This window comes from Myodes glareolus, chromosome 5 (assembly GCF_982192425.1).
Source record: "Myodes glareolus chromosome 5, mMyoGla1.1, whole genome shotgun sequence".
In the NCBI taxonomy this organism is placed as follows: Eukaryota; Metazoa; Chordata; class Mammalia; order Rodentia; family Cricetidae; genus Myodes; species Myodes glareolus.
The window spans coordinates 106,250,622-106,262,281 of NC_142030.1; the positions used below are offsets into that span (position 1 = coordinate 106,250,622).

General features: G+C 46.4%; 1 protein-coding gene across 1 annotated transcript; it reads right to left on the reverse strand.

Moving 5' to 3' along the window:
* Positions 1-413: 413 nt before the first annotated feature.
* On the reverse strand, positions 414-8,720 carry Nifk (nucleolar protein interacting with the FHA domain of MKI67). The gene is made up of 6 exons (XM_048443842.3): positions 8,567-8,720; positions 6,703-6,843; positions 5,049-5,157; positions 3,162-3,373; positions 2,078-2,137; positions 414-1,215 (listed from the first exon to the last, which is right to left on the reverse strand). The coding sequence occupies exons 1-6, from the start codon at positions 8,657-8,659 to the stop codon at positions 1,024-1,026; spliced, it is 807 nt and encodes a 268-aa protein (XP_048299799.2). The 5' UTR covers positions 8,660-8,720; the 3' UTR covers positions 414-1,023.
* Between the last annotated feature and the right edge of the window lie 2,940 nt (positions 8,721-11,660).

Consider the following 11,660-nt stretch of genomic DNA (forward strand, 5'->3'; position numbering starts at 1 on the left):
CAAGTGTCTACTGGTGAATAGCAGAGGCTCTCACACTCACAATGCGTTCACCTAGGTTCTGAACTCACTGCCAGGCCATCCAGGTGCGGTGTTATGGCCTGTTCATTAAGCCAGGTTCATCACGAGTCCTATCTCAAGCTGGGTGATGACACATGCATTTAATCTCCGCAGTTGGGAGGTACAGGCAGGAGGATCTTGGGGCAGAGTTTGAAGCCAGGTTGGTTTACAGAATGAGTTCCAGGACAGCCAGGGCTACACAGAGAAACTCTTGTCTCAAAAATTAAAACAGAAACAGTCCTATCTGAGATGAGTAAGGGCAGTGACAGAAGGCTGGATCTCCCCTTCAGGCTTGCATACTCTCACACACAAGTATGTATGCTCACACCCCACACATGGATGAAAAGAACGCTCAATGGTGATTGACAGGTATATTAACAAACCTGCATGAGCAATACAAAAGCACAGCAACAAACAGATGGTGGACCCCCCCCACCAATACACAAAGCTTTTCTGTTCTCTTGTACACGGATAAATGGTAGAAAAGTTTGGTCACTGTTTGAATCTTGACTACACCTGCTGAAACTGATCTGTCAAACCGAAACTAGCTCACCGTAATTATGTATGAAAACAAGTTATTCCAGATTCTTACAGCACTTGTGCAAATGTGTATTCACACGCGATCTGCCTTCTCGTTCTCTGTATGTGTATTTAATGTCCAGTTTCTGGGGTCTAAGGTTGAAGCCTGCCATATTCTTTGGGGTTTTAAGTCCACAGCACTGGTGGTATTTAAGTCTGTAATGTGATACAGGCAGAGGAAACTAAGGCAGCTGTGAAGCATGAATAAAACTCAGGCCAGAAGAGGGCACAACAGCCAACTTCATGATGGCGTGCCTCACTGGCATGAACATGTGTTTTTCCTCCAATAATCTCGTCAGTGGCTTGCATGTCGCTGCACCAGTAACATATGTAGGCCTTTATAACAAAACCACATCTGCCTGGAGACAACACAGCGTGCTTTCAGGGTCACTGGCTGCTCTTCCTTTTTCTTGGTCTTTTTGTCCCAGAGCGTGCAGGTGTTGGAGTCTTTTCTGCCTCTTCTTTCACTGTGGGCACGGGCTGTTTGAAAATGATTTCATCATCTTTATTGTCATCGATTTCGGTCACTTGTGATTTTCGTCTCTCCAAAAATGTTGGTGTACAAACTGGTGTGGGATCCTGAAATCAACAGGTATATTATTACAGTCCAGGGCTGAGAGCAGGCACTTAGAACGACCACCCACCACCACTGCCTTCCTGGCTTTATCGGGAACAACCACCCACCACCACCATCCTAATTCTAAGTTGTACCATGGGATCTATGTTCAGCCCATTTTTATCTCCTAGTTGCTGTGGGAAGATCTGTGAGTTCGAGGCCAGCCTGGTCTACAGAGCAAGTTCCAGGACAGGCTCCAGAGCTACTGAGAAACCTTGTCTCAAAAAACAAAACAATCCACAACGCAAGGGACCAGCAATAGTGGCAGAAACCTAGAGTCCCAGCACTAGGGATGTGGCAGGCAGGAGGATGAGACATTCATCTTCACAACACAGTAAGTCGGGGGCTCACTTGGGCTACATTAAAATCACTAGGTCTCAAAAAAATCCTAACAACCCCCTCAACTGTTTTTTTTTTTTTGAGACAGGGTTTCCCTGCAGCTTTGGAGCCTGTCCTAGAACTAGCTCTTGTAGATCAGGTTGGCCTTAAATTCAGAGATCCGCCTGTCTCTGCCTCCCAAATGCTGGGATTAAAGGCGTGCACCACCAATGCCCAACTGAAATGTAACAAAAAAAAAATAGATGAAGTAGCAGAAATTAACTTTTTTCAGGTAATGAACCTTAAAATTTTTTAAATTACTCTGTGTGTGCACAGAGTATGTATGGAGGTCAGAGAACAACTTTTAAGAGTCAGCTCTTTCCTTCAAACGATGTGAAACCCCGGGACTGAACTAGGTAGGCCAAGGGCCATCATCCCAAGTCATTTTGCCAACATTTTTGAAAGTATTTCTATAGTAACTGGTGGCCATTATCAAGCCAATCTCACCTGGTTACCCTTGGACTCCTCAGTGCCCTGTGAAGCCCCTTTCTTTGGATTAGGTAAGACCTGCAAAGAAACAATTTGCATATTTATCAGCTATATGAATATGCTGTAGCTGAATGACTATTTTAAGCATCAATGTCCAGCTGCCAAATGGTTCAAATGTAACCAGGGGCAAAGGCTTTGCTATAACCCAGGTGAGTATCCCATGTTTACAATCACAGCACTTGGAAGGCTGAGGCAGAAGGATCGCCAATTTGTGGGGAGCCTAGATCATGTAGGAATACCATGATTTAATAAAATGCTGGTGACTAGAGAGATGATTCAACAATTAAGAGCACTGGCTGCTCTTTCAGAGGACCCAAGTTCAACGCCCAGCACCCATATGATGGTTCACAACTATCTGTAAACTATAGTTTTAGGGGATCCAACGCCTTCTTTTGGCCTCTGAGGTAGCTGGTATTCAATTGGGACACAGGTGGAAAATTATATTGGGGGAACAAAACTGGCAGGGGTCTGGTGACGTAGCTCACATAACGCAGCACACCTAAAGCCCTAGGTTATACCTTCAGGATTGCATAAACCTAGATCCCAGCACTCAGGACACAGAGGTAGAAGACTCCTTGGCTGCATAACATGTTTGATGCCAGCTTGGAACGAAAGACCCAGTCTTAGCAACATCAACAGCAGCAGGTGCCTATGTAGGGCTGGAAGCCCATCTATTTACCCAGGAGCAAACACAGGAGGAGCTATGACAAAGGGGACACAGGGTTTGGGTGGAGGAATGGATGGTGTATGCTCAGTGCTCTGGATTCCATCCTCAGTACCATAAACATTAACAAGAACCCACAATCCGGTGTTTCAAAGTTTCAGTAAAAACCTTAACACACAAAACTGCACAAGTGCTCAGCAACAGACCACCTGCCTCTCCTGGGCAGAGTCTCGCCTGGCTGCCAATCAACCCAAACCTTAGCATGTGAGAAGCACTGGGATAGAGTATCATCATATAGACTTGTGCCAGAACTAGTGAGGTAGAAACTCCACCCCAAAGAGAGAAACCACAGAGAAAGCCTCAGGATAGGAAACCTACCAACGATGGGAAACTATAATCGATCCCCTTCTTAGCTAGTTTCTTCCGGAGTAATTTTTCCTTCTTCTTGAACCGATATTCCATCTTCAACATTTGCAAATGGTCCCGTTTCTGATTATAGCGACTCACTGCCGGAAATAATGGCGGATGAAAGGGAACATTCCACTCTTTAAAAAGGTCCTTATGGACTTTTTCTGGTGGCAAAAATTTACCTATATATAAAGAACAAAACAAACAAACAAAAAAAAAAAAGAAGAAAGGATTTTAACTTTAATTTTATATTTTCCCTAGGGCCCTATATCTTAGAAAAATAACTTTTTAAAACTCAAACAATTATTTCTACCTACGCAAATCCATGTGTGTGGGCTCACATGCCTTGATGCATGTGGAGACCAGAGGACAGCTCTGTGAAGTTGGCTCTCTCCTTCCACCTTTATGTGGGTGATTGAACTTGGACTGCCATACTTTTACAGTATAAGCCTTTACCTGTGAAGCCGACTCTCTGCTCTTTTTTTTTTTTAATGCAGGGTCTCATGTAGTCTAGCTGGCTCTGAACCCGTGTTGCCTAGAATGACCGTCCACATTTAATGCAAATAAGGCATTAAAGGCATGTGTCATCACATACAGTGTGTGAGTCCCTAGGGATGCAATCTAGAGCCTTGTGCATGCTGGGCCAGCATTCTACCAGCCAAGCTAACTCCCAGACCCAGATGATCCCATTCTATCCTCAACAGACAATAGTCTGTAGAATCCAGGGCTAGTCTGTAGCCCTCTCTAATGTTTTCCTCAAAGCAGACAAAGCGCAGCCCCTATACTCTCAAGTTCCTGCCCAGTCAACTGAGCATGGGACCCCCATCAAGCCACAGAGAATGTCTCTCATGGCAAAGGAACTGGGAAAACAATGTTACCAGGAAGCCCTGTGGACCTGTGGACTAGTCCCAGGGTATCGCACACTCTACTATGGATGTACGTAGATGCGGGAATGTAGGCCTGTCTTCCAAGGACAGAGATCTGGACAGCAATGCTACAGGTATCTTGGGATGGACACAGAAATGAGTGGCTGTAATTGAACGTAGCCAATGCATTTGTGTTTGGATGAGTGCATCTGTGCAGGGAGGAAAGCATGTGGTTTTCTGCTCCATCATTCTGCCTTGTTTCCTTCAGATCCTCTCACAGAACCTGGAGCTGTGCTGTAGCTGCATCCAATGTCACTTAGTCTGACTTTGAAACAGGATTCTTTACTTTTGGTATTATCCTGTTTAGACTCCATGAAGGCTGTACCCAGACCTCAGAATAAACTCTAAGTTTTATGGATATCAAGAATCTGACCTATAGCCTATTTTTCCCCTATTCTGGTTCCCTTACATTCCCCAACAAATAAATATAAGTCACTTCTGGTTCGGCATTTACCATTCATGTGGTCAGAGATGACCTCAGTCTATACTTGCACCCCTTTACCTGGCTCATGCCTAGTTCCCCCCCTTTTCTTTTTTTTGAGAACAAATCTGCCTGCTTCTGCCTCCATATCCCATGTGCTGGGATTAAAGGTATGTACCACCATGCTAGGCTTTAACCCGACAGTCTTATGTCTCATATGTCCTCAGCCAAGTCCTTTTCTTTTTTAAGATTCATTTATTATGTATACAGTGTTCTGCCTACATGTACACCTGCAGGCAGAAGAGAGCACCTGATCTACAGATGGTTGTGAGCCACCATGTGGTTGCTGGGAATTGATCTCAAGACCTCTGGAAGAGCGGAGCCATCTCTCCAGCCCACCACGTCCTTGTCAATCCCCCATTAAGCTCTTCTTCCTGAGCACAAGCCCCACACGTAACCGCTTTTCGCTATCTGTGCAGAAGTGGCCCTCAGCTAGGTCAGAGTACTCACACGACAAAAGTCTTGCACCAAAAAGGTAGTTGTCCATTGTTTCTGCAACTATCTTGGCAACATCCTCAGACTCAAACTCCACAAAACCATACCCTCTGCTGTTTCCAGTCTGCAAATGAAAACCCACAGAAAGAACAGTTAAATCTAACACATCACCAAGCTGCTACCACACCCCTGAGGGTGCTCAGGAGACAGCAGTCACAGCTGCCGCTTCAACTCCACTCCACGCACTCTTAAACTGTTATTCAAACAGAAAACAACCAGACAGTCACAACTTGGAACAAACGGATTTTCTAGTATCCTTAAAGTTCCCCTCAGTACGACATGTGAGTATTCTGGCCAATGTAGCCAATAGCAATTGAATAAGTAAGTGGTAAGAAGTCCATCTTTGGGCTCCCACAGCCCTGGACTCATTCGTTGTTTCACTGGTAATCTCCTGTGTCAGAATGTTGTTTCATTAGGAATGCAGCAGTCTGGGCACACCTGTAGTCCTAGTTATATGGGAGGTTGAGGCAGGAGAATCTGTTGGTTCTTGTGAGTCTAATCAGGTCAGTCTGGGCAACTTAGTTAAGACCGTGTCTCAAAAATAAGACAGGAATGTAACCTAGTGCTTACCTCTTACGCCCTGGGTTCCGGCCCTAGTACTAAGGAGGAAAATGCAGGCAGCATAACCTATCTCACAGGCCAAGGGTGAACACTACCAACTCTCCAGTGTCACAAGGCGCAGAGAAACTGACACGGATTCCTACAAGCCAGGCAAAGGAACACACCAATAATGGTCTCTGAAATGCAAGCCTTTGAATTCCTAACCCCCGACACAAATCAATCTCCTTACCCATATTAGTCTTAACTGTAGTGTGGGGTCTGGAGCTCAAATGTCTATGCTTTGATCCTGGAGCTGACACCCGAGTTAAGTAACACATAAGACTCAGACTGTCATTCAGTGGAACGAGGACAACAAAATAAAATAACCCATCACATCTGCTATGAAACCTGATGTGTGTGTTCTACCCCATGCTTACAGCAAACGTCCTCTTACCCATTATGCCATTTCCCTAGCCCCCAAACAGTCTCTCAGTGACCTGGACTTGGGCTAGGCTGGCTCATCAGCAAGCCTCAGGGATACTGTCCTCACCTTCCCAGCATTGGGATTACAGTGTATATAACCACACCTGGCTTCTGCAGATTGAGAGTTATAGACTGAGCCCTCTCCCCAGCCACACGATTCTTTTTCAATCCCTTTCTTTTTGAGACAGGATTCCCCATTATACAGTTGTGGCTGGCCTCAATCTCAGAGACCTGCCTGCCTCTGCCTCTCATGTGTTGGAATTGAAGGAATACCACTATGCCAGGTTTATTTTCCACTGCAACTTGTGAAGTTATTTATGTTTGTTTATTTCTAGTCAGGATATCCTTATGTATCCCTGGCTGTCTTGGAACTCATGATACAAGTGAGGATGGCTTTGCAGTCAACAGAGATATGCTGGTCCCTGCTTTCTAAGTGGTGGGACTAATGGCACGTACCATCATGCCTGGCTTGTGAAACGTTCTTGAGTGTGAACTTTGTAGGTAACAGTGCTGTGTGTATGAATGCAATGGGCGATAACAACTGAAAAACAAACAGACACAGTTGAGTTCACACACGTACTCTTACCCGTTTACTTCTGGACAGTCTGAATCTGCTAATAGTGCCAAACTGGGTAAAGTACTCATAGAGGTGACATTCAGAAAATATTCCTGGCAGGTGGCCCACAAAGATCACTCCAGGATTAAGACTTTTTTCTTTCTTCTTTTGCTGAGAACAAAAACAACACATAAACATTTACAAAATACAAACTCATACTGTACCAAAATGTGTGTGTGTGTGTCTGAGAGTGAGTACCTTCCTGAACAGGGTCTCACTATAGAACATTGGCTGCATGAAATTCACTATGTAGAGCAGGCTGGCCTCTAACTCCTGAATGTTGGGATTAAAGGCCTCCACCACAATGCCCTTTGAGGGATATTAATTCTGAAGTCGCTTTAGGGGTAAGTGGAGATCTGCCTGCCCGTGTGCCCCAGCACTGGGACTGCAGGTATATATCACTCCCCTTGGTCCAGTCACCTATTCACATCTCTAGCACAGCACTAATTAAAGAACTAGGTGTTTGATGTCTCTCTTAAGGAAAACTGTTGGGCTGCCAATGGTTTTCCTGGGGCAGCAGGAATGGCTCAATCCCAGGGAGCCACAGTGCAAGAGACAGACTCCCAAGGGTTGTCTTCTGACACACATCCCATGAGGCACAGCACAGACACACATGTGCACACTCACCCTCCCCACAGAGAGTCTTCTGTCTGTCACCTCAGGACATGTGTTTGAGAGCTAGCTGTACTGAGTCAATGGACAAGCAGGCAATGGCCTGTCATTGTCACTCGGAACCCGAGACTTCGACTCTGAACGCAGACAACAGCTTATTTACACCTAACCCGACTATGTGATTTCCAGTTGTGACCTTCACAGTGCAGACTGTACTTCTCTGTCACCACACTCTAACCTACTTGTTTTCTATCAGGGAGTGACCCAGGCCTGTATCCCGGCATTCAGGACATGGGCTGGACACTCACCTGCACAATACATTTCAGACTAGTCCCGGCTACAGTAGACCCGGTAGTGACATTAAAATAAAAACAGCTGGACGGTGGTGGTGCATGCCTTTAATCCCAGCACTCAGGAGGCAGAGGCAGGTGGATCTCTGTGAGTTTGAGGCCGGCCTGGTCTACAACAGCTAGATCCAGGATAGACACCAAAGCCATAGAGAAACCCTGTCTTGGAAAAAAAAAAAAAGAAAAAGAAAAACCCTCTCCGAAACACCCCCACAAAAAAATTTTTTCCAGTGCATTTCATGCTAAAAACCAAAGGGAATATTAACTTTTGTTAGGGGCTACTGCCTACAACTAGAGCTTGCTTGACATGCCTATTTTCTTTCTTCTTTTTTTTTTTTTTCGAGACGGAGTTTCTCTATGTATCCCAAGCTGTCCTGGAACTATGTAGACCAGGCTGGCCTCGAACTCAAAAAAGATCCGCCTGTCTGTGCCTCCAGGGTGCTCGGATTAAAGGCGTGTGCCACCACCGCTCGGCAAAGTCTCTATTTTTTTTTTCGCTAAACCCTGATCCGAATATGTAATCCAGGCTATTTCTGCCTTTCACTCTTCCTGCGTCCACCTCCCAGGCGTGGGTTTCTGGACGTCAATTCCGCCTCCTAAGCTCTCCAACGGAAGAGGACATACATACCTTCCGAGGGCTGCGGGAGCCCATGAACCCTCACTTTGGGGGTAAAGCGGAGACGTTGCAACTTCAATATATCCTGCGATTTGGATGTGCCATGCTCCTACACACGTGGTACCCCTTTCTCTCCACCTGAGTCCAGAGGGCCTAAAGAGCCAAACCTCACACCGACTCCCGACCTGCCTGTCTCCCGACTTGAACCGCAGTCTCCAACCCCGCCGCCTCCGCTGGGCCAGAACGCCCGGCCGCTCACCTTTTTCGCGAGCTGTTTGGCTTCTGTCAGAATCTTCTGAAACTTCACATCTTCCTGCGGGTTCAGCGCTAGACTCGGCTTTGCGGAAGCCATGTTGAAGGAGTCCTTCCCAGCCGGTCCACGCGGAGATTCCGGAAGTGACGGTCCTTCTCGGAAGCGGAAGTAGAGAGGCGGGTGGAAGCGTAGCAAAAGAACCTCAGGGCCTCGTGTCTGGTATTGGGCGAGCTCCAGCGTCACCTACTGGACAGAAACTGAAAAGCTTTCTAAAGCCGATTAAAAATAAACCCCAAGGCAGAGGTTATGGCTCAGTTGGTGAAGTGCTTGCCTATCTTCCACGAAGCCCTGGGTTGGAAACGGAGACTGGAGTTCCATGTCAGTAATCAGAGCCCGTGAATGAAGCACATCCTGGTTCTGAGACCTGAGTCAGTGAAAGAAATGCTTTAGCCCCGAACCCAGAACCAAAGAAATACACCCTGACCCTGAAACGAGTGCCTAAGAAACACTTTGGCCCTAGAATCAGAGCCAGTGAAAGAAATATGCTCCGGACCCCAAACTAAAGCCAAGAAGCTAAAAAACGCCAGTGAAAGAAACACAGTTTGGCCCTGAAATGAGCCATCTCTGCCACTGACCAGCTAAACTAACAAATCCCTGAGTGGGGAAAACTAACCTATTCCTCCTCTCCCTGGGAAAACGCCACCCCTACGAAGTCCTCTATAAACCCTGTCCCTGTTCTGTTTGCTGCTGCCCCTTTTCCACCCTGGCAGAGGCAGCCACTCGCCTGAATTCTTTCTTCCGACTAAATCTCTTGGATGAGGTTTGGGTGAAAACCTTCTTTCACCAGAATGGAGCGGAGGAGAGAAGTAACAGCTCTTCCCTGGAGCCCGAGTAGATCCTGAGTGGAGCAGGACGGTAACACTTTCATTGGGGAAACCTTCCCTACCGGAGTGGCAGGCGTTACTATACCCTGGAGCTCCAGAACCAAACTGTGACAGCTTCACTAGGGAAGCCCTCTCCTGCCAGAGCAGAGCTTTTACACTGGGAAGCCTTTCCCTACAGCGGCAAACAGCTCTGTTCACTGTGACCTGTACTCCCAGCTGCCAGAATGCTCTTCAACCTGAGCTGTAGCACCTAGTATTCCTTGGCTTTCGACGGCCAGGATCCCTTTCCATCCAAGCTACAATGCTTACTCTCTCTCCAGCTCCACTGTTTGTGTTTTTAATAGCAGATGTGAAGTTATCACAACGGGGTTTTATTATGACATCTACGTATATGTCATATGTATTTTGATCATATTCACCCCCGTTACCCTCTCTTTCTCCCCCCACTCCTGCTGACCCCCTTCCCCTTCCCAACTAGCCCACCTTCCAATCAGTTGTTTATGTGTGTCCCATTAAGTTTTATTAGTGTTGTTTACCGAAACACTGTATTTAAGTTTGCTTTTCAATCCTGCATTTCATTCATTTATTTATTGTGGGGCAGTGTGTGCCATGGAGCACATGTACAGTGAGAAGACAACTTGCCGGAGTCAGTTCTTTCCTTCCATGTAGGCTCTGGGGATCAAAACAGTATGCCAGCTTCGGTGCCAGGCGCTTTACCCGCTGAGCCAGCTCCATGGCCCTTACATTTTTTCAGGAGCCTTTGAGGCTTACACAGCAGCCAGTTTTCAGTCTCATCAGCTCTGCACAAGCATTCCTACTTCTCTACATTTTCCTCTCTCTGTCTGTCTCTATCTGTCTGTCTGTCTCTCTGTCTCTGTGTGTGTGCACTCAGTGGTATTTGGTAGTTTGAGTTGCATTCTCTGGTAACTAGGGACATTATTCAGGTTTTTCACACGTTTAGGAGACATCTGGGCAACTTTTTGAGAAATGTCTATTCAAGGGGCTGGAGAACAGTTAAGAGAATGTGCTGCTCTTCCAGAGGACTGGACTTTGATTCCTGGAACTCATATCAAGTGGCTTACAAGTGCTGTAACTCCAGTTCTAGGGGATCCATCACCCTCTTCCGGCCTTCAGCTGCTCCTGTTCTCATCTGCATATAATACCTATATTAATACACAAATAAAATAAATAAATCTTTTTGTTTGCTTGTTTTGAGACAAGCTCTCACTACGTAGTGCTGGCTGTCCTGAGATACACTACGTAGACCAGGCTCCTGCTTCGGTAGAGCTTCAGGTGGAGACATGGCACAGACTGCTTGCCTTAGGCTGGCACTCTCCACCAACACATGCCCAGTTCTGCCTCTTTTCATAGTACACAAATCACTCCTCTACTCTCTCTCCCCTCTCTCCATCTCACACTTGTTCATGTAGTGACCCCTTCCCTGTGTCCTCTGGTGGCCTTGCACCCCGGCCTGGGCTGGACCTGTCCCAGCTTCTTTAAAAATTTTTATTTGTTGAGATTTTATACACAAATATTGTATTTATGTATTCCCACCATTCCCCTACTCCCTCACCCCCTCCCACTCCTCTCATATCCCTATCACTTGCTCTCCGATTCATGAACTCTTCATATATTTCCTGCTGAGCCCACTTAGTGGGATAGGCTAACCTGTCGGGGGCTCTTTCCTTGAGGTAGATTCTCCCTCTTTCAGTAGCCATTGATTGTCTGTAGCTCTTCATCTAGGGGTAAGGCCTTGTGAAATTCCTCCCATCCATGCTGTCCTTATGCAGGTCTTGTTCAGGCAACCATATTGCTGAGATTTCCCTGGTGCAGCTTCCCTATCGTGTCTAGAAGATACCACCTCTCGACAGGCATCCTGCTAGACCGACTCTTACACTCTGGCCACTCTTCCACAATTGTAGGGATTTCATCGTAGGTTCATCTGTTGCTGCAGGGCACTGACGTGGCCCCTTAGCCTCTGCATTTTGACTAGTTAAGGATCTCAGTAGGTCTTTGAGCTGTACAAAAGCAGCCTTTTTGACTGCTTTTTGACATGCAAGGGGTGTGCATGGTAGTATTTGACAACTTGACACAGATTAGAGTCATTTGGCAAGAGGCCACTTCAATTGAAAAACTGCCTCCGTTAGATTAGCCTGTGAGCATGCTGGTGGGACATTTTCTTGATTAATGTATTAATGCTCATAGTGGATGGTGTC